This window comes from Lepidochelys kempii, chromosome 2, assembly GCF_965140265.1.
Source record: "Lepidochelys kempii isolate rLepKem1 chromosome 2, rLepKem1.hap2, whole genome shotgun sequence".
Taxonomy (NCBI): Eukaryota; Metazoa; Chordata; order Testudines; family Cheloniidae; genus Lepidochelys; species Lepidochelys kempii.
The window spans coordinates 148,683,297-148,707,334 of record NC_133257.1 but is presented as its reverse complement, the minus strand read 5'-3'; the positions used below and the strand labels follow the sequence as shown (position 1 = coordinate 148,707,334).

At 40.1% G+C, this 24,038-nt stretch overlaps 1 protein-coding gene across 11 annotated transcripts in view; it reads left to right on the top strand.

The window, feature by feature from the left end:
• Window positions 1-24,038, top strand: part of TERT (telomerase reverse transcriptase) — a 136,829-nt gene that overhangs the window by 1,973 nt on the left and 110,818 nt on the right. For all 11 annotated transcript variants that reach the window (XR_012157392.1, XM_073332440.1, XM_073332442.1 and 8 more), the window contains exons 2-7: window positions 462-2,445; window positions 5,736-5,931; window positions 9,387-9,576; window positions 15,130-15,312; window positions 16,763-16,924; window positions 19,856-19,951. Coding sequence is in view for 10 of the 11 variants with exons in the window: in XM_073332440.1 (XP_073188541.1) it covers window positions 462-2,445; window positions 5,736-5,931; window positions 9,387-9,576; window positions 15,130-15,312; window positions 16,763-16,924; window positions 19,856-19,951 (2,811 nt within the window). In the remaining variant the exon portion in view is untranslated. The remainder of the gene's footprint in view (window positions 1-461; window positions 2,446-5,735; window positions 5,932-9,386; window positions 9,577-15,129; window positions 15,313-16,762; window positions 16,925-19,855; window positions 19,952-24,038) is intronic.

Genomic DNA, 24,038 nt, shown 5'->3' with positions numbered 1-24,038 from the left:
GGTCCTGGGAACAGGGGCGGGGGAGCTGATGGGGGGCTGCTGACGTATTACTCTGGCTCTTTGGCAACGTACATTGGTAAATTCTGGCTCCTCATGCTCAGGTTGGCTACCCCTGTATTAGGTGCTGTGTGCAGACAAGCAGTAAGAGACAGCCTCTAGGGTCTGGCATTTACATTCTAAATAGACGGGATAGACAGTGAGTGGGGGGGAGAGAGAATTTTGTCTAATTTACATAAGGGGAACTGAGAGGCTACTGACTTGCCTAAATTCAGAGTTGTAGCTTTCAATATGTCAAAGCCTGGAGTAGGAATTTTCAAATGTGATATGATGTGGCACAATCCTTAATCTTGTTTTTAAAAGTCTTAATCTAAAACCAGAGCGTGGGGCTTTGTATTCTCTGGCATCTGTTGTTTATAAGGGGGTCTGACATGTAAAATTAACTTTTCTCTCTCTCTCTTCAGTTATCTAGTGAGAGTGAAGTAGTCATAAGAGTCATTCAAAGACTTTGTGAAAAAAAGAAGAAAAATGTCCTTGCATTTGGGTATGCATTATTGGATGAAAACAGTTCCTATTCGCAGGTTATGTCTACTTCAAATATATGCAGCTATCTACCTAATACTGCAACAGAAACTCTTCGGATGAGTGTGCTATGGGAAACATTATTGAGCAGGATAGGGGATGATATTATGATGTATTTATTGGAACACTGTGCTATCTTTATGCTAGTGCCACCTAGTTGCTCTTATCAAATATGTGGGCAGCCTATGTATGAGCTTGCTTCAAGTAATGCAGCACCTTCCACAGTGTTTGTAAAACAAAGATATTCAAAAAGTAGACATAATATTCTGTTTGACTACGTGCAAAAAAAATGTCAGTTATCAAAGACAAACAGGTGGAAATGGAAACCAAGATCAGAAATTAATATCTTGAGCACTAAAAGTCAAGGGAATAATAAAACACAAGGCTCTGCGCCTGATTATGAGCATTCTGCCACAGCTAAGGGAGCTGTTGGGCAAAATTCTAAAACAAACAAACAGGTCAGAATGGTCACTGGAAACCTGAAAAATCTCAGAGGACCTAATCTATATCCAGTTGCTACTGCCACACCTTCAAAAAGGAAGCTTGATAAGGATCAATTCGAAGTTACAGCTAAAAGGATGAAGATAAACCTAAGGGAAGAAGACGATGCTTGGAGCTTTGGATCTAATGAAGATGAAAACAAGTTCACTCTGGACATCATTTATGATACACAGTCTCTTTCATGTGTAGAATCATTTTCTGTAAATAACTTTATTAAAATAAAGTCCATTTCTCAAGAAAATGAGAGTAGAGCAGAGACTCCTGATGCACCATCTTTAGTGCAGGAAGTTCAAAATAGTAAGGAAAAATCTGTGACAGATGATGAGAGTTCGTTAAGGCTGCGTGTTCAGTGTAATAAACTTTATAAATCTAGCACTTATACTAAAACAAATTCCAGCAGAGAGGGAGTAGAGCTAGATATCTGTAAATTTCAGGTTGGTTCTGTACAAATGAAAAAAGCAGAAGATAAATTTTTAAAATACAGAGGGCTTAAGTGCCCCCCAACTAATATAGCTAAGAAGCTATCCAATAAAATCTCACGTTCCAGAGTGTACATTGGGAGGAAATGTCTTTTGTATTCTTCCGGGAGCTTCCGAGAATGTTTTCCTAAATCATTTTTATTGAATCGCTTAAAGGGCAGCCAAGCAGGGGGACAACAGCTTGTAGAAATGATATTCTTAAACAGCAAAATGTTGCCGCAAAAATGCAGTGCAAACATACCAAGTTATAACTGGAGAAAGAAGAGATTGCCCAAACGCTACTGGCAGATGAGAGATGTATTTCAAAAATTGTTAAAGAATCATGCAAAGTGTCCCTATTTAGTACTTTTAAAAAAGAATTGTCCTGTCTGGATTTCTGAAACAAATTCAAGCAAAACTGACACAATTTGTCAGTCAGTTTCTTGTGACAGAGTACAGATTGATAAGGAAGCAGAAGGTCAAGTTGGGAAAGAGCCTACTATATGTTTGACAAGCAATAGCAGAGAAGGTGGTTACACTGATGTTCCAAATGGTTCGTGTTTGCTTTCAAAAAGAACTTCAACCGATTTAGGTATCTTAAGCAGCCCTGAGAAATTTGTGTTGGGGCAAACAGAAAATGAAAGACAAAATGCTAAAGAATTCTGTGACCCTGGCTTGAAGGAGCTTCTCAGACAGCACAGCAGCCACTGGCAGGTGTATGTTTTTGTGCGGGAATGTTTAGACCTGGTGGTACCAGAAGAACTGTGGGGTTCTAGCTATAACAAATGCCGCTTTTTAAAAAATGTGAAAACATTCATCGCCTTGGGAAAATTTGCCAGGTTTTCTTTGCAGGAATTGATGTGGAAGATGAGAGTGAATGACTGTACATGGCTTCGTGTGATCAAAGGTACTAATTGTAATATTAAAATAAGGCACTATACAGTAGAGGCAGCTGACCAATGTTCAGATTTAACCCAAGTGAGGACTTGAACTGAATGTTCACTGTTGAAAGGCTAGTGTGGTTGCTTATTATTAGGGCTCTGTGTCTGTCCTGGAGGTCGCGGAAGTCACGGATTCTGTGACTTTCCATGACTTCTGCAGGGGCCAATGTGGCTTCCCCCAGGGTCGTCCAAGCAGCTGGCTCTGGGGCCAGCTGCTTAGGTGGTCCCCAGGGACAGCCTCACCAGCTGCTGCTGGAGAAGTCCCAGGGACAGCCACACCAGCCACTGCTCTGGCAGCCCCCAGCAGCGGTCCCAGAGCAGCCAGGAGTCCGCTGGCCCCGGGTGGCGGTCCTTGGGCGGCTGGCTGGAGCAGCTGCGGTCCACTGGGCCCCAGGCGCGCCCCGCCCCCACCCTCCAGCAGCGGCTCCCCACGCCTCTCCAGCAAAATTCCACCCCCCCCCCCCCCCCAAGATTTAATCACAGGTATTTTTAGTATAAGTCATGGATAGGTCACAGGCTGTGAATTTTAGTTTATTGCCCATGACCTGTCCATGGCTGTTACCAAAAATACCTGTGACTAAAAATTATACCAACTGGTCCGAGATAGTGCTAGACAGGTAGCTTTATAACTCCCTGTTTCTATGTGCTTGAAACTTTCACTCTTTAAATACGTTTTCCATGTCTCTGCCTGAAGGTGATTTCTTCAATTTCTTCACTGTGTTTTCATAGAATATCAGGGTTGGAAGGGACCTCAGGAGGTCATCTAGTCCAACTCCCTGCTCAAAGCAGGACTGATCCCCAGTTAAACCATCCCATAGATCTGAAATAATGCTTATTGGATGGCGTGACTCTCACAAAACTTTGTTCAGTTTTGGTCACCTTAACTCAAAACAAAATATGTAGAAGGTGTCTGGGGGGAGAGAACCACTGTTTAGTTTAGAGAGTGGATATGATAGAGATATAGAAAATAATAAATGATCTAGAGAAGGGCAGCTGGGAACTCATGAATTATGGGAGGACATCCAATTAAACTGAAAGGTAACAAATTTAAAACTGGCAAAAGAAAATACCCTTCTACAAAATGCAGAGTTGAACTCTGGAATTTGCTGGCAAAAGATATAAATGACTCCCAAGAGTTCAGCAGAATATTTTTAGAAGTATTGAGCTTATTGATATAAAAAAAAATTCAGAGAGACCCTTATTCTGCAGGATATAAGTTTTATACTAAGCTGTTCTGGGGGTGGGCGTTGATTTGGAGGAAACTTCCTTTGTGGGGTGGATGCTGTCCTTTCCCTGAAGCATCAGGTACCAGCCAATATTAGAGACAGGATATCAAACTAGATAGTCCAGTATTGTATGACAGTACGTAATTTAGAAACATATATATGTGACCCAAACGGGCACAGGCCTCTCTTGCTGCCAGGTCATGCTTTTTTTCCTCAGGTCAGATAACTAGCAAATGACTGAACTTTTAAATTTCAAAGATGGAATACAGATCCTCATTAGTGATCACCCCCTGTTAAGTCTGGGGGAACTGCTTTGCTCTAAAATTTATTATGAACTGAAAAATCACTTAATATGTCTACATTAGGGGGCAACGCTGGTATAGGCTTGCTGGTGTAGATATTGCCCAACTAGGAACTAAAGGCTAACATTATTAAGTATGGGAAATTCCTTTCCTTTTCCTCTTTATTTAAGAGAGGAAATTTAAATGGAAGACCTATGGTAACACCACTCTGAAGTTTACATGTTTGAGAAAGGAAATGAAAAAGTTAAGGGTCGTACAGAAATGTTAACGAAGCTCCAATACACAATCATGGATATATTGTAAAATGGAAATAGTAAAATTATTAGGGAGGAGTGCTAGTTCCTTCATAGGTTGGAGCTCCAGCTACCCATCTTTTATAAGTTTGACTTTTTTTTCGCCCTCCTCACCCCTCTAAATACCCCCAAACTAATTTTTTGCTTGAGATTTCATAGAATCTCATTCATGGATATATTTTTATAAGTTTAGTGAAAATCAAGAAGGCAGTCTTACAGATATGAGATTAAACTAGTCCATTGCTGTTTCAACACTTAATAATATTTTTTGACATTCATTATCTTGATACTTGTCATGCTGCGTCCAACCATAACACAAATACTTTGGTTAGTAATTCTGGGTGCATCAGAAAATGAATTTTCAAAATCTCTGGGTACAAATTTTTAGTGTCCCAAATTTTTACATTTCAGCTAATATCTTTTTGACTCGTATTTCAGAGAATATGCTCCCTAGGAACTCCAGTAGGATCTTGGTTTTTGGCCCTGATCCAGCAAAACTCTTAGGTATATGCTTAAAATTTAAGCATGCTTTGCAGTTTGGTAGATCAGAACCTTTTTTCTCCATGAATAGCAGCATCTTTTTTCCTGTCTTCCATCCCTTCTCTAAAGGCTGATTCCATAACGGTAACAGATTTATATCTGTTGGCCCATATGTAGAAAATGAACTATCTGTTGCAAAGATAACTTCCAAATGTGTTACTTGCATATGTGTATTTTATTGGCTGGGTGCTAGAACTTCACTTTCAGAGTTTTTCAAATGTTTAGTGTGGGGTTTTTTGGTGATGTTACCTGACATCCATTGAAACACCATTTTATTTTATTTATTTAAACTATGGCAGATTTCCACCAAGATTGAGGTCCTTTTGTGCTAGGTGCTGTAGAGAGTCCCTGTCCTAAAGAGCTTTCAGGCTAGATATATAAAGGGTTAGGGACAAGGAAATGCTTGTATTCCCATTTTACAGATGGGGAAAATGAGTTTCAACTGTAACTCTCTTATGAAATGTATTGTTTGGAAATATGTTTAACAGGAATCAAAATTATCACCCATGTGAGATATGGCTGAGTTAACATTTCTATAGGAATCTTACCCTTTCACTTCTTGACTTATTTTAGTTGTCCTGTTAGCGTGTTGTGTTTAATGTTGATTTTGTTGGGAGGGATAGCTCAGTGGTTTGAGCATTGGCCTGCTAAACCCAGGGTTGTGAGTTCAATCCTTGAGGGATTTATCTTTATACTTAACATGTGCCAAGCTTAAAGTATGCCTAATTAAAAAAAAAATGGGGTTTAGGCTGCTTGGGGGACCAGTTACTGTAAAATTGTTTGGCAGTTTCTCTATCTCCCTTTTCCAAACTCAGCCTAAAAAATAGTGTGTGTTGTTGGCTTTTAGAAATGTGAATTACAGATTCTGAATATAATTGAATTCTGCTTATTGTAGGTGATCATTTTGTTCCTGCTTTGGAACACCATTACCGTGAAGAAATCTTGGCCAAGTTCCTATACTGGCTGATGGATACCTATATTGTACAGCTGCTCAGATCATTTTTCTACATCACCGAGACCATGTTCCAGAAGAACATGCTTTTCTTCTACCGAAAACTAATTTGGAGCAAGTTACAGAACATTGGAATGAGGTATTTCTAATAAAAGTCTACCATTTACAAAATATGGAAACCTTCCATTTTGCAGTAGTTAAGGTTACAAGTTAGCCCCTCTATCCCATTTTCATTCACTCAATTTCTTAAAACTCATTTTGAGATGTTCATGCTTTGTCAGCTCAAAAGTGACTGTTCTGTGGGGAAGCTGATTAAAATCGCTTCAACCATTTTCGAGTTCTCCAAGTGGGGTGTGGGGATGAGAGAAGTATTTAATCTGTTTAAATTAAAACAAATGTCTCTTTCTCATGGGTAACTCAAACAAATGAACTTCAAAACTAAAAAGTTACAAATGGATAGTGTCAAAGTCCCATAGTAAGATTGGGAAGACAAAATTAAAAGCTACTAAATTCACTTTAATTAATGTTTAAAAAATAATAATTCTATAGTACTGGATTGTGGAATTACATAGTATCACGGCTAGGTTTTTCACCTTTTATAATGTTATACAATAGGAAATGCTATAGCTTTTGCTTTTAAACAATGTAATTCTAGAACTCAATATTGTTTTTATCTTTTAAAAAATTGTTTCACACATTCAAGTTCTTTGATGATGCAATATTTAAATTTACAATTTTGAATCCTAAGGTGAGGAAATACAAAAGTTTAAGATCTAATGGCAATGTTCATTCAAATACATTGTATTTTATACAAACTTTCAGTTTAGTTCTTATAGACTACAGTACACTGATCTATTTAGTTAGTATGTACAACTTGGCCAAGTTAACACTGATAAGGTCTTCATATGTGTTGGTACAGTACCTGACCCAGTGAGGCATATTGTATTAATGTATATGGAGTATATGTTAACATAATCCAGTCACTGTCCAACATTAAATAGTTTTAAACAAAGTTTGGGATTTGGTATACAGAGATCTCAGTCTGCTTAATATCAGGGCAAACACCCAATTAAAAATTATTTTAACCTTTTATTAAAGATACAAAAATGAAAAAAACAATGAAGCATTTGAAATCCAAAATATTAAGGCTTTCATTTTAACAACATCCCTTGTTCCCATTCTCCTTCCCTTTAGCTGAAGAGAGTTTTTAGAGGGAAACACCCTTGTTTGATGGCCTATCCAAAAGTTGTAACTCCTTTTTGGGGAAAAAAGAAGCTAGTTCAGATGGGCTGGGGCTGTCTGTTCCTGTTTCCTAAGAAGACAAAACAAGACAAACACACAGAAGGGGAGAGAAAAGAACAGCGAAGATAGAAAATGCAGCTTTTGTCTCTGATGTTGACTTGCACTTGCAGCCTTACTGTTAAAAGAAACACAGGCAAAGCACATGGGCTTATCAGCTCTCCTAAGACCTGTCAAACTTGTACCAGCATTGCTGTTTAGGACATTGTTTTACTTGTTCTGTTTCTGGTCACAAGCTTATTACAGTGTTGCAAAATATGCAGTCTTGGCTGGCTAATCCAGATGCTTATTAGAAAGAGGAAGAAAAAAAGTGGGATAGGAAAGTGGTTAAATAAGGTAGGGAAGGAAAAGGACAAGCAGGGGGAGGAGGGGTGTTGGAGGGAAAAGGCAAGAGAGTCTCAGGTGGTGGTTGGGCTTTAGCCAGAGCAGGTAGAGATGGTGATGCTGGGTCCCTCTCTCTGGCTTGTTCTAATAGAATTTCTCTCAGGATCAGGATAATGAAGGCTCAGGTTCCCAAGAGATGAGGTGGCAACCATGATGGTGAAGCTCTCTCGTTCCCCTTCTTCAGTCAGCCAGCATCGCCAGTAGCCTCTGTCCATTCATCTGTATTTTCCTCCCAAAGTCTTTTTTCTTGTTTTTTAAACAACTCCAAAAGGAAGTGATGGACATAATAGTCCATCTGCTTATTATTTTGTCCACCAATTAGGCTTTGGTTTTGACACACCAATTTGGGTCCAGTTTCACACTTTCCTTGTTGACCAGATCTTGAGAGTCCTTGAGATATATCAGTAGGCCTTTCTGTTTGGACTAATTCAGTCTTTCTTTTTTACACCTTTCCCTGTCAACGTTTGTTGTTATAGGTTATTGCAACAGTCCATTAACTTTCACTCACTTCTCACAACTTGAGTTCACAATTAGGCCAAATTTATAGGCCCAGTTATCACACAGGTCCACAATTGTTGCATCTTCTGGCCACAACACATTATAAATATTACATAATAATAATGAACATTGTTTGGCATATCATATCTTGGGTTCAAACTAGCAACCTTAATGTGCCCAAACACATAGGCTTTTACACTTAATACATTATAAAATATTAATTTATTTTATATTTGATTAATAGCATCTAATGTAACTAACATGAAATGTTGAACTTAATAAATACTAACAATGTTTTCAACTTTGTGCTTAGAAAAGAAAATCTGTACCAAAGTTGTTAAAACCAGGAAGTTTTATTTATCAAAAAATAAAACAAACACTAGCAACACTGCAGTGTGATCCATAGAGGTGGACCCCTGCACGCAGACCCATTTACTTGAATGGGACTCTGCACCCTGTTGCCCCATCTTAAAATCTGATCCATGCAGGTGGATCCTTATGCCTATGTGTGATATTACCCAATTTGGACTCATGGACAACTGTCCCTCCTCAATTCTCCAAGCTGGAATGCCTTTTACACTGCTTTGCTGTGAGAACAACCGTTCATGGTCTGATTACGCACAGCCTTCAGCACGTAAACCACTCCCGGCTATGTGGTAAGAGTGCTGTAGCCAGCCGACATGAGCAAACTCCCATTCCCAGACTTCCCTCCAGAATTGTGCACCTTGTACTGCCCAGCACCCTTCTGGACAATATACACTCATATAAAGTCAGTCATTTTATTAATAGAAAATGATGTGCACAAATCCTATTATTCCAAATGAAGTTTCCCACACACTTCAATCCAAACACACTGGTTTAGATAAAACAATAAAACAAACCTATTAACTACAGCGATTACAAGTCATGAGGCATAGAAGTCAGAACTGGTTACCAAGAACTAAAAGATAGAATGCAACTAACACCAATTTAACAAGCTAAGTGAATTCAAAGCAAAGGTCTCTCTCATCACAAGTTCCAACAGCCTTACTGGTTGAATCCTTCAGTCAGGATCCCACCCCCCCAGTCCAATGCTATTTCTTTTCTTCTTCAAGTGTTGTTGATGTTGTTGGTAGAGAGCAAAGGAGAGATGATTTGGGGCATCTGCCCTCTCCTCTTATAGCCCTTTCTCTTGCTCAAGAATCATCTTCCCCCAGCTGATGTTCAGGAGTCAAAGTCTGTGTGGACAGGAACCTTAATTCTATTCTGAATAATGCTTTTAGCATAATCTGTTTTCTTGGATTATCCTTTGGTAAAATAAGTGAATATATGTGATTATTTCTGAATAATACTGAATACTTCACTCAGAAGATAAAACATATGCAACTTACTGCATTTAAGTCCCTTTAAACTTAATGTCCGTTTTTATTTTAGAAACCATTTTGCCAAAGTGCATCTTCGTGCATTATCTACAGAGGAAATTGAAAAAGTACAGCAGAAGAAATGTGTTCCTATGGCATCAAAACTTCGGTTCATCCCTAAACCAAATGGGTTGCGACCTATAGTAAAAGTGAACACTGTTGTTGGAGCAAAAACATTGAACAGGAAAAGCAGAGACAAGAAGGTCACTCTATAATGAATTTGCCTGTGTTCTTTTTTGTCATATTGTAACTAATATCCAAGGGGGTTGTCGATAGGTGTTTATATTATAATATATAAATAAAATAAATTTTAAAATAAGATTGCAAACTCAGGCACTCAAAAGCCAGGAAATACCTAAACTAAGGTTGACCTTGCAACCCTATTTTGGGCCCCCTATGTATTATGACCGTCTTTTTAATTACAAGATCACATACATAACCCCCCATGCACCCTCCCCTTCCCCCCTTCCCTGGATTCATTCAGTGTATAGTTTTACTAGTGTTAACTGAATGAATGGTTATTCAACATTTAATTTAGTATTCATTGTCCAGTATATCGTCCCATCCTCTATTTACTGCAAACAATCCAAATCCTGCAGAGAAAACTCTGAATTTATAATTTCCTTATGGGTTTTTCTGTGATGCTCTCATCATAGAATCAGAGTGCTTCACAAATATTCACAATACCTGGATAAAATGAGAGGGTACTACTTCCAGTTTACAGATGGTAGAATTAAGGCACAGAAGAATATCAAGACCAAAATTGTTGAAGTAATTTGTGATTCCCAAATTGATGGGCCTAGGGCCTAATCTTCAGAATATTTAACATTTGTATCATACTTTATATGTTCCAAATACAGCTCCAATTGACTTTTGTTGCTGTTGTGAATGCTCAACATTTCTGCAAATCTGGCACTTTGTGTCTCAAATTGGGCACCCATGAAATGAGAGATACAATTAATGGCCATTTATGAAAAATTTGATTTAAGTGACTTGCCCAGCAACATACAAGAATTCTGTGGGCAGAAGCAGGGATAGTTTCCCCAGGGTGTCATTCAACTTCCTAAACCACAAGATCATCCTTTCTTTTCCTGCAAATCTCCTGCCTTATTTACTGCACACTTTCCAACTTCAGAAACAAATGAGGCCAGAGCCCTTCAGACACCAGCCTCATTCACTATGTAGCCCTGATTCATCCCCACCGCAGATCCATTTTATGCAGTGAAAGAATCCGGGGGCCCATGAAAAATATAGTATGTGATCGTATAATCAAATACTCATTACATATGTGCAAGCAGTTTGAATTAACATTGGCCAGGCAGTTCCTAGCTCTTGAGTGCTCAACTTTGCAACCTTAGCTTTCTTTTGAGGTAGCTTTTCATGCTATGTTTTTCCCTAATTTCTTTTAAAAAAAAAAAAAAAGGAACAAATGAAATAGGAATTTTATCATCTGCCCTCTCCTCTTATAGCCCTTTCTCTTGCACAAGAATCATCTCCCCCCAGCTGATGTTCAGGAGTCAAAGTCTGTGTGGACAGGAACCTTAATTCTATTCTGAATAATACTTTTAGCATAATCTGTTTTCTTGGATTATCCTTTGGTAAAATAAGTGAATATATGTGATTATTTCTGAATAATACTTCACTGAATACTTCACTCAGAAGATAAAAAAATTTTAACAAACCTATTTAAAAACTTTGGAGTAAGTGTATGTGCTTGTGTGTGGATTTTCCCCACCTAGGATTGAGGACCAGTATGTAACGCAGTGGTTCTCAAACTTTTGTACTGGTGACCCCTTTCACATAGCAAGCCTCTGAGTGTGACCCCTCCCCCCCCCGCTTATAAACTAAAAACATTTTTTAATATATTTAACACCATTATAAATGCTGGAGGCAAAGCCGGGTTTGGGGTGGAGGCTGACAACTCGCGACACCCCATGTAATAACCTCGTGACCACCTGAGGGGTCCTGACCCCCAGTTTGAGAACCCCTGTAATGAAATGTTAAACTGCATTGTGCTTGTCAGCCACTAGGAGGTGCTATGTGTAAAATTGTTCTTTAAGCTAACCTTAGCCATACCTAGCAGAGCACTAAAGGATCTTATAGTGAACGCATCTGGTGTATATCTCTCTGAGAAGGAAGCTCTGTAGTCAGTCTATATCTGATACTGAAGCCTGAAATGATAGTAGCAGTCCTGCAACCTACTCAACTTGTGCCAGAAGAGAACAGATACAGAAGGAACAAAGGTTGCAGGATCTCATCAACATGCCACTCTTCAGTGACCCAGAGAACTTCAGCTGTAACAGACCTTCACAATGGGTAGACTGGAAGCAGTATTTTGCAAGATTTCGCATTGCAAACAAGGTAACAAGTATCCTCTTTAATTTATGCTGTGGGCAAGAAGCAGAGCATTTCTTTAAATCATTTGACTTTACTGAATACATTCACAAAAGAGACTGTGAAACGGTTCTGGCTATGTATGATGCATACATTATACCTCTGAGAAATGTGGTTTATGAAAGACCATGTTTTCAACAGAGAATTCAAGAACCAGGGGAAAATGTTGAACAGCTGAAACCTGAGATTTTTGGAACTTGAAAACCTGAAAATATCAGGTTAATGGGTTAACAGATAAAAATTTTTCACAGCAGCTACTATTGAAGGCAGACTTAACCATATCCACAGCTATACAGAAAGCAAAGCAGTCTGAACTATTCAAACAGCAGAAGAAAAGGCAGGAGCAACTTGAAAAACCTGAAACTAGCTTAGAAGCTCTAAACAGCAGGAAGGCTACAAGTCATTATAAAACTCTGGGGTCTATCACTTGTGACTACACAAAACTTGCTTGGAGAGTGAAATTGAATATTTATGACAAGACTATTGACTTGTTGCAATCATCTCAGAAGAGGTTTACAATTGCCTTAAATGCCTCCAAGAGCTAAAGTCATCTGCAACAGCTCAAATTAGCCCTGGAGGTATTCTGAACTGCATGGGCCAGTTCACCACAAAAACAACTTACAAAGACAAAAGCTTTGCATTCAGAGTATCTTAGAATATCAGGGTTGGAAGGGACCTCAGGAGGTCATCTAGTCCAACCCCCTGCTCAAAGCAGGAACATTCCCCAACTAAATCATCCCAACCAGGGCCTTGTCAAGCCTGACCTTAAAAACCTCTAAGGAAGGAGATTTCACCACCTCCCTAGGTAACCCATTCCAGTGCTTCACCACCCTCCTAGTGAAAAAGTTTTTCCTAATATCCAACCTAAACTTCCCCCACTGCAACTTGAGACCATTACTCCTTGTTCTGTCATCTGCTGCCTAGCCACTTGGTCCCTAGTCTGTAGCAGTGCATGGGATTCTTCCATTCTAAGTGCAGGACTCTGCACTTGTCCTTGTTGAACCTCATCAGATTTCTTTTGGCCCAATCCTGTCATTTGTCTAGGGTCCTCTCTATCCTATCCCTACCCTCCAGCGTATCTGCCTCTCCTCCCAGTTTAGTGTCATCTGCAAACTTGCTGAGGGTCCAATCCACACCATCCTCCAGATCATTAATGAAGATATTGAACAAAACTGGCCCCAGGACTGACCCTTGGGGCATTCCACTTGATACCGGCTGCCAACTAGACATGGAGCCATTGATCACTACCCGTTGAGACCGATGATCTAGCCAGCTTTCTACCCACCTTATAGTCCATTCATCCAGCCCATACTAGTTTAACTTGCTGGCAAGAATACTGTGGGATACCATATCAAAAGCTTTGCTAAAGTCAAGGAATAACACATCCACTGCTTTCCCCTCGTCCACAGAGCCAGTTATCTCATCATAGTAGGCAATTAGGTTAGTTAGGAATGTCTTGCCATTGGTAAATTTATGCTGACTGTTCCTGATCACTTTCCTCTCGTCTAAGTGCTTCAAAATTGATTCCTTGAGGACCTGCTCCATGATTTTTCCAGGGACTGAGGTGAGGCTGACTGGCCTGTAGTCCTCCGAATCCTCCTCCTTCCCTTTTTTAAAAAATGGGCACTACATTAGCCTTTTTCCAGTTATCCTGGACCTCCCCGGATGACTGATAGTACATATGACCAAAGACCAACAATGTTCTTGGCCACAGCATAGCAGCTGTGATGGGCCTAATAAGAAAGATGGAAGAATTCAAAAGAGGATTTGATGTTATTGGATGTTTGAAAGGAGATCCTGTAAAAATTAGCTTAGCAGACAATGCTGAACCATACAAATTGGATGGACAAGGAGGATGGACAACTCCAGCTTCGTAAAGAAAAATTATTCAGGGCCTAGAGCATATGTGATCAAGACTTACAGTGGAGGTTCAAGAGAAACCATTGACAACTTCAGGAATAATCAAAGAAAAGACTCTGTAGATGGTGGATATGCAGATTAAGACGACTCAAGGATTCCAAACTGACCATAGCCAGTTGTTGCAACTAATGGACAGTCAGATGAGCAAGCCATTATGCGTTGCGGCCATGTAATTAGAAAACCAGTATGATTCAGAGACAGTTAACAGACTGATACTTACTGAAGTTCAAAGGTAGTGTGATAGTGTATATTTTTAAAAGGTAGGAATGTAGAACTTTAAAGAGTAAGAGGTAATGGAATTCTAAACTGTATTATAGTGGTCAACCACATAAAAATGCCTTATTTAAACTAACCTTAGCCATCCTTGGCAGAGCATTAAAGAATCTTATAGTGAACACATCTGGTAAGTGTCTCTGAGAAGTAATCTCTGTAGTCTATCTGTATCTGATACAGATGCCTGATCTGCTAGTAGCAGCCATGCAACCTATTCTGCACAAGAAGTACGTGACCCAGTATCCCTTTTCTGTGTATAATTTGTACCTTTTCTCTACCTATAATGGGGAAACTTGAGGTTCAGATACCTAATATTACACCAGCAGTACAACTTAAGGAGCAGATTTTGCAGGTGCAAACTGTTTTTTTAAATGTGGGGCTTTTATGGTCATTGTCTGGATGTGATTAGTGACAGTGTGACTTTCACCATTAACCAAGGACACTTAAATAAAAAGTTGGAGAAATAAATTAGCCAGTAATTTTGTTAAAAATAATTGCTAATTTTATTATGTAAACCATTAAAGTAAAATCAGATACAGTAGAATTGTTATAGTAAAGAAATAAAATCTAATCTGCTTGAGTTTTCACAGCTTTTTATTTAAATCTATAATTGAATTTTCAGTGTAAAAACAGGCTCCGAAACACTAGAAAACTTCAGAAATTACAAATTTCTGTACACCTTTGTCATGATTAACATATAACATTGAGAGGGTGAGAACTCTGCAGTCTGTGTACAAACTTGGGAGGATTCTGCTGAGGCGAGCAAGAGATGGGAATCCCAGTGGGGCAATTTCGCGGTCTTCTTCATCTTGAGCAGCCAGCTCTGACAACTCTTGGATGTTGTTTGTTGGTTTCAAAGGGAGTTGTGTACAGCTCAGATTGGCTGCAAGATAGTTATGTAATGTAAAATTGTTTACAACAGAAATAGAAGCTTTGAAGTGGTTTCTATGACTCACTTTTTTTTTTTAATTGAAGGCTTTTTGTGTAGTGCAACTTACTAAAGAAAGTATAGTAAAGATATGAGTCAACTTTGTCTATTTGCCTTTTTTTTTAACACTCTGTGATTTCAGTAATTATTAGAGCCCTGGGTGCTTATTTTTTTTGTAAGCAAAATCTACATACTGAACATGAAATATAACATTTTAAGTTTGGCTTTTGGTTTCCCATAGGTTCATTATTTCAACACTCAACTTAAAAATCTATTTAGTGTTCTGAATTATGAACGAACCGAAAACACCAGTCTCCTAGGCTCCTCAGTGTTTGGGAAAGATGATATATATAAAATATGGAGGAAGTTTGTTTCTGAAGTTCTTGAATCAAATGATAAAATACCTCGTTTCTACTATGTGAAGGTATGTTTCCATTATTTTTTTTTCTCCATTGTTCAAACTGATCTTGCTGAAATAATGAAGGCTTTCATTATTATTTTTTTTATATTATTTAGGACCACTTTTTTTCTTTGAGCTGTCTCTTTAAAGGTAAGCTTTTCTACTAGCCATGAGCCGAGTGTACAGTTGTTTTTCAGCAACGCTGATGTTCTTAATGCTGCACAGGGAGCTGCTTTCACTGGATTTTTCTGTTTCCATAATGCTGATTCTTTCCCAGTGAGTGGAGTGTTTCATTTCTTTTCTATAATGTTTGTACCTCGTCTTCTGTACCTGACCCTATTTCAGAGGCTGCTTTTTTTTTTTTTTTTTTTTTTTGGTCTTCCTCCAACTAGTAAATCTTTCTGGATAAATTTGGAGCCTTCCTCTTCTGCCAAGCCTCCTTTTTATGCTGGAGGTGCAACGCCCAAGCTCACGCCATAGTCTCCTGGCTGCTACAAATGTAACCCAGTGTGTGTCTGTCTCCCTTCTAGTGGCTGATCCACTTAAGAGATTAAATAATTAAGGGAGTTACTACTTTAGCTCAAGTGGAAGAGGCTGATGCTTTTAGCATTGAAGGTGTTACATTGATAACCAAGGTGAGGTTCATTTCTGAACGATCCAGTGGGATTAGGCTCCTCTATTGCTTCCCTAACGTCAATTTTCGGCAGTCCTCTCTTGTGAATGCTTCTGTTGTTTGCTTCCGGTACTTCTCATTGCTTTTCCAAGCAGCGTCACTGCTAGTGAAACTGACCTGACACTTAACTTTTACTTTGCCTTTATTTGACAAATCCATGAACAGTGGTAGGTGCACAGCAGCTATCTGTTTGCAAATTCAGGAAGATATTAGATAGGTCATCTTCATGGTCATAATGCATAGAAACTTTTTGTAAAAACATATACAAAAATCATTTCAATAAAGTTATTTAGAATGCAGAGTCAAGCACTGGAAAGTTCAGAAATGTTAGATTTAAGGTTTCATTTTAAATCTTAATTCTGCTCCTTATGCACTCACAATATGCCAATATCTATTTTTATGGTTCGATACTATTTTTTTAATAACAGAAGGTGTTAGGCAACCTAAATATAGGGACCGCTATCGCTCCCCTTATAATAACAGCTTAAATTCAGTTAAAGCTGATGGTTTGGATATCCCCACTTGTCTGAATATGGGAATAGATTATTCAACATAAAGAACACAGAGTAGTCTTTCATTTTTGTCACTGAATTGGACTAACTGGCCCAACAGGCATCCTCCGGCCTAATACATTCTGTGCAATTTTGTCCTTTTACCTTAGCTTTGTTGTTATGTGTACGAGCTGGAGCGTGGAGCAGTGGAGCTGCAGGTTTTTGCCTGGAGCTGGAGCAGAGCCAGAGCACAGCTCCAAAGCCTTGGTACTTACAGTAGCATAATATGGGTTTTTTTTTTCTATCTCAGGCTGATGTCACTGGGGCTTATGATACTATTCCTCATGATAAACTTGTGGAAGTGATCTCACAAATCCTAGATCCTGAGAAAAGAACAGTCTACTGCATACGGCGTTATGCAGTGATCAAGATTACCATGAATGGACAAATCAGAAAATACTATAGAAGACACGTATGACTAGTTAATTTCTTATTCTTGCTAGTAACATTTTTCTGTATTGGGACATATCTGTTTAATCCTTTTTTAATTAATAAGCCTTAGCTTAATTATCTAGTTACCACATACATGGAGATTCTTAAAAAAACAAAACCTACAACCACAGTTTATATGGGAAACTTGCTGGAGGAGACAAGGCCTGTTCCCCCAAGCTTCCCAACAGCTATTCTTCTGTCTTCTTCCCCCGATCACCTTTGCAAGGTGAGTAGTAAGGGAAAGTCTGAGTTACCTCTTTACTAGGTAGCTGTTGTTGCCCTTGCAGCCTGTCACAGTATGATGCAAGATTGTGGTAACAAAGGACTTATGCTGTGTGTTAAACAACTTTCTGCTTTGTGATATGAAAACTGTATCTGGGCTGACATTCTGAGTTTCCATTGTTTTAATGACTGTTAAGTTAATGGGTTGGAATGTAGCACAACAGAATTAGGCCCACTGAGCATAAGAATAGCCATGCTGGGTCATGCCATTGGTCCATTTAGCTCAATATTCTGTCTTCCAACAGTGGCTGGTGCTGGATGCTGCAGAGGGAATGAACAGAACAGGGCAATTATCAAATGATCCATCACTTGTCATCTAGTCCCAGCTTCTGGCTGTGAGAGTGTTAGGGACACCCAGAACATGGGGTTGCGTCCCTGACCATCTTCGCTAATAGCCACTGATGGACCTGTTCTCAATGAACTTGCCTAATTCTTTTTTGAACCCAGTTATACTTTTGGCCTTCACAACATCCCCTGGCAACAGGTTCCATGGGTTGACGTGTATTGTGTGAAGAAGTACTTCCTTTTCTTCGCTTTAAACCTGATGCCTACTAATTTAATTGGGTGACCATTTTTTTGTGTTTTTATGTTGTTTGTGTATTTTTGTGTTCTTTGAAGGGGTAAATAACACTTCCTTATTCATTTTTTCCATCCCATTCATGATTGTATAGACCTCAGTCATATCCCCTTCCCCATCTTGAATCATCTCTTTCCAAGCTGAACAGTCCCAATCTTATTAATCTCTCCTCATATGGAAGCTGTTCCATACCCCTAATCATTTTTGTTGCTGTTCTTTATACCTTTTGCAATTCTAATATATATTTTTTGAGATGGTGCAAGGAGAACGACATGCAGTATTCAAGGTGTGAGCATACCATGGTTTTATATAGTGGTATTATGATATTTTCTGTCATATTGTCTGTCCCTTTTCTAATGGTTCCTCACATTGTTACCTTTTTTTGACTTCTGCTGCACATTGAGCAGATGTTTTCTGAGAACTATCGAAGAAGACTTCAAGATCTCTTTCTTGAGTGCTAAAAACTAATTTAGACTCTGTCGTTTTGTATGTACAGTTGGGATTATGTTTTCCAATGTGCATCACTTTGCATTTATCAGTATCAAATTTTATCTGCCATTTTATTGCCTAGTGACTCAGATTTGTGAGATTCTTTTGTAGTCAGCTTTGGATCTTGAGTAATTTTGTATCATCTGCAGACTTGGCCACCTCACTGTTTACCACTTTTTGCCAGATTGTTTATGAATAGGGTGAACAGCACTGGTCCCAGTATGGACCCTTGTAGGGACCTCGCTATTTACTTCTTTCCACTGTGAAAACTAACCATTTATTCCTACTTTTTTGTTTCTAGTCTTTTAACCAGTTACTGATCCACAAGAGAACCTTCTCTCTTATCCCATGACTGCTTACTTTGCTTAAGAGCCTTTGGTGAGGGACCTTGTCAAAGGCTTTCTGAAATTCCATGTATCAACTGCATCACACTTGTCCACAGATTTGTTGACCCCCTCAAAGAAATTCTAATAGATTGGTGAGACATTTCCCTTTACAAAAACCATGTTGACTTTTCCCCAACAAATCATGTTCCTCTATGTATCTGATAATTCTGTTCTTTATTATAGCGTCAACCAATTTGCCTGGTACTGATGTCAGTCTTACCGGCCTATAATTGCCAGGATTGCCTCTGGAGCCATTTTTTAAAATTGCCATCACATTAGCTCTTCTCCAGTCATCCAGTACAGAAGCTGATTCAAGCGATAGGTTACATAACAGAATTAGTAGTTCTGCAATTTCACATTTGAGTTCCTACAGAACTCTTGCATGAACATCATCTGGTCCTGGTGACTTATTACTGTTTAATTTATCAGTTTGTTCCAAAATCTTCTCTATTAACACCTTAGTCTTGGATAGTTCCTCAGATTTGTCACCTGAAAAAAATGGGTCAGGTTTCGGAATCTGCGTCACATCTTTCACAGTGAAGACCAATGCGAAGAACTTCTTTAGCTTTTCTGCAATGGCCTTGTTTTTCTTGAGTCCAACTTTAGAACCTCAATTGTCTTATGGCCCCACTGACTGGCAGATTTCCTGCTTCTCTTATACTTACAAAAATGAACAGCAAAATTTTTTTATCTTTTACAGTTGCTCTTCAAATTTTTTTTTAGCCTGCCTAATTATACTTTTACACTTGACTTGCCAGAATTTATGCACCTTTCTGTTTTCTTCAATAGGATTTGACTTCCAATTTTAAAAGGATGCCTTTTTTTGTTTCTAACCTCGTCTTTTACTCTGTTGTTTAGCCATGGTGGCCTTTTTTTTTTTTTTTTGGTCCTTTACTGTTTTTCTTCTTATTTTGAGATATAAATTTAGTTTGAGCCTCTATAATGGTGTTTTTAAAACATATCCATGCAGTTTGCAGGCATTTCACTCTATGCCTGTTCCATTTAATTTCCATTTAACTAGCTTCCTTTTTTATTTGTAGTTTCCCCTTCTTGAAGTTAAATGCTACTGTGATGGGTTTCTTTGGTATTTTCCCCACCTTGCAAGGATTATTGATTACTGTTGTTAACTAAAACATCTTTTGCTGAATTTTATCATTTCTTTACTCTTGGTATACAGGTTTCTACTTTCAAGGATTTTATGTCCCATATGAGATTATTTGTGTCCCATCTGCAAGAGACTACATCGCTGCAAAATGCCATAGTAGTTGAACAGGTAACTGTTATGAGACATTTCTCTTCAAATGAGGAAGAAAATCAAATAAGTTCATTCTTAATTCATATATTAGAGCGGGAGCTGGTAGTGTCCCCTTTATTTAGTTTGCCTAACACTTTCCGTTATAAGAGATCCTTATGACCTTTTCTTTGCTTGCCGCAGGCCTTTGATAATTGGGACGGGGCTAACTGAGTGCCTTTTCTCTCTCCCTGGAACTTCTGTTCAATGTTTGCTAAAATATAAACAATTACAAAACGCCATTTCTTCTCTCTTGCTTTTGTTTCTCAGAGTAATTTTGGCAGTATGCAGATAAATAAATAAATATAGTAAAAAGAACCCCTAAATATACAAGCATTTTAAGTCCAATCTGTTACTACTGCTAGAACAACAGCAGCAATGCACACTGTCCTATTGATGGGGTGAGGTGCTGCCAGTGGCTGGGGCCAGATCTATCAGCAGCCAGGGCCGGAGCTGTCCCTGAACTCACAGTGGCTGAGACTGGAGCTGTTCCCCCCCCTACTCCCTCCAGTGGCTGCAGCTGTCCCCACCCCACAGCTTGGGCCGCAGCTGTCAGCAGTTGGGGCGGGGCCAGAGCTGGAGCTATCAGCCGCTAGGGTTGGAACTGTCCCCATTCCCCCAATGGCTACCACTGAGCTGTCCACACCAGTGGCTGAGGCTGTCACCCTCCTGTGGCCAGGGCCAGATCTGTGAGCAGCTGAGGCTGGAACTGTCCCCCTACCCCCAGCGACTGGAGCTGGGGTGGAAGCTGTTTCCCTCCCCCACCCAGCAGTGGCAGGAGCTGTCAGTCCCTCTCTGGTGGGGCTCAGGCTGTCATTCCCCCATCTGCAGTCAGCTCTTTCCCTCGGTTATTTTTAGTGAAAGTTTTGGACAGGTCACGGCCTTCCATGAATTTTTGTTTCTTGCCCATGACCTGTCCATGACTTTTACGAAAATAACTGTGACAAAATATTAACCGTACTAATGATGCATGATTTGGGGGGGGGAGGGGGGTTGGGGAGGGCTCAGCTTGTACTTGTACATAGTAGAATTTGTTTGTAGCTTTTTCCTCTAAAGCAAAACCAAACATAGGAAATTAAAATAACATTTTAGATTGCAGAATGAAGCACTCCAAAATTTGGAAATTCCAGGTTTGCAGTTGCCTACAATTAACCTTAATTCTTTGTCTTGACACCCTGCCCCACTCTGCAGGGCACATGCACTATGATACAGTCTTAAATTATGTGATTATATACTATTTTTTTGCATAGGACCCCTGCCTCATTCAGTACACAGGATGGACATGTGGTGGAGCCAACTTAAGGTTTCTTGTGTAACCTTCAGTCTGGAATTTCCTAATTTTTGAATACTTCAACTTTGCTGCCTAAATAATGTTCTTCTAACATAGTTTTGTTGTTGTATGTTATGTATATAATATTGTTTTAGGGGTTTGGTTTTTCTGGTCAGCCATTTAGGTAAAATTTCCAGTGCAATATGGTGAAGTAGCAGTGACACCATGGTAGAGGCCGTGCCAGATTCTTCATTTTAGTGGGGCTGATACAGTTATCTATAAACTGTGTTTTGGAGCGAGAGAATTAATGAAAAATGATTGTCGTTTGTGAACTTATTTGATTTTTCTTTTCCTTCAAAATATTGTAGAAAATTCAGTTTGAGCTTAGAGTTTTATTTCAAAAAACATTACATGCAACATTGTTTTTGGACCCCTTGTAAATTATAATAAAACCATATGAGATATGAAACTTATGTATGTAATTCTTTAGTATATATAGTTTAGAGAAAACTTCGTTAGAAGTTGCAGCATGTTTTATGATCCCCTTTAATGGTTTTAAAAATTAACATTTTGGACACTGATAAGACGTGTTAATAATGTCACAACCAAAAGAGTTCTGATAATACAAGTTATAATAAAATCTCTTCCTGCTGCAGTCATCAATCCAAAGGCAGGACGCTTAAGTTGACAGTGTATTAGATGTACATGTTACCACAATAACTGAGGGCTTCAGAAGATGTAAATATAATATACTTTAACCTATCTGGCTCTTTGTCCTGCTGGACTGACTACACAACACACAGAGATTTCTGAGCCTGCTGCTGCCTTGTACTTCCATATATTTTTAAGGATAGAAGGGACCATTAGGTCATCTGTTAAGTGTAGAGGGCTGAAATGCCATTGCCTCAGTAATGCTGTTCAGGCTGCTCAGTGCTTCCGTCCTTGGAGCTCCAGTGTTATCAGTATTAGCAGATACTGCAGCCTGCTAACTCAGCAGACCTCAGTGTTACTCATAAAGACCACAGGCTCAGTTCGGTAACAACGGCACTCGGCCAGGTTTATTGCCCTCAAGGTACAGTCCTAGTGCAAACAATTGGGATAAACAATTTACATACTATCTTTCATGTTTCATGATATCTGTTTGTTACTTCTCCTTGTTCCTGATATCTTGGACAAAACATCTTTGACAAAACCTCTTTATTATTTTGTCAAACCATCTGATCTTGTACTAGTTTGGGATATATCTGTAATAGCTGGAATATATTTATCTAACTATCTAGTACCTAGCAACAATGTTGCCAAGTTCATGTACCAGACAGTGAACTTGTGAGCATCTGCTTTAATACATGGCCTGACTTTGGTTTCACAGCCTCTGGGTCAGGTCTCAGATCTTGCACCAGGCTTAGTGCTCCAGGCTCTCTCTCCTACTACATCATCTAGTCCAGGGGTGGGCAAACTTTTTGGCCTGAGGGCCACATTGGGGTTGCAAAACTGTATGGAGGGCCAGGTAGGGAAGGCTGTGCCTCCCCAAACAGCCTGGTCCTCACCCGGTATCTGCCCCCTCCCACTTCCCACCCCCTGACTGCCCCCCTCAGAACCTCCAACCCATCCAACCCCCCCTGCTCCTTGTCCCCTAACTGCCCCCTCCCTGGCCCCTCCACCCCTAACTGCCCCCTGGGACCCCACCCCCTATCCAACCCCCCGTTCCCAGTCCCCCAACCCCTATCTATACCCCGCCCCCTGACAAGCCCCCTGGGACCCCATGCCTATTCAACCCCCCCTTGTTCCCCATCCCCTGCCCCCTATCCACACCCTTGCCCCATGGGACCCCATGCCTATCCAACCTTTCCTGTTCCCCATCCCCTGACTGCCCTCCCCCCGCAAAACCTCTGCCCCATCCAACCGGCCCCTGACTGCCTCCCAGGGATCCCTTGCCCCTTATCCAACCCCCTGGCCCCGACCCCTTTACCATGCCGCTCAGAGCAGCATGTCTGGCAGCCATGCCGCCTGGCTGGAGCTAGACATACTGGCACCAGGAGCTCACAGCCCCCCTGCCCAGAGTGGTGCCCGCGTGGCTGCAGGGGAGGGAGGATAGTGGGAGAGAGGCCAGGGCTAGCCTCCCCAGCCGGGAGCTCAAGTGCCGGAGAGGATGATCCTGTGGGCCGGATGTGGCCTGCGGGCCGTAGTTTGCCCACCTCTGATCTAGTCTGATCTATATAATACAGGCCATGGAATTTCACTCATTAACTTGAGCCCACTAACTTTTGTATGGTCCTTGTTCTTTAGCTGAAGGAGTAGGGACTTATGCATTTAGATCTTATGTTCCTTTGTTCAGTCCCCATAGAAGCAGCTACTAGGGGTGTCATGACAAGTCAGGGCCCAGGTGAGGATTTGAACTGATGTGGGGGAGTGTGTAAACATAATCTGATTGTCATTCGTTTATGGCTGTGCCTGCAAAGTGTGGTTAGATGTTTGGCTAGGTGTGTGTATTCCCTCTGTGTGCTGCCCCAGCCCTGCACAGACAGCTGGCACGGCAGACCTTGAGCAAACCACCCAGTGACCACAAGATCTGTTAAGGGACAAAGGCACCCAGCCAGGTTAATCGTCGACAAAGCATGATACTAGTATCCCACAGACTCTACTGGACCATTAATACATATATGCCCGTAACAATGGACCAGCTCAGTGAAGGGCTAGACAAAGATACCGCCTCTGAGGTACATCTTTATACCCCGATACAAACAAATTAGTGCTGCCCCTCTGACATAGTTAGTTACTGCCCTGTGGCATTGCTAGTTA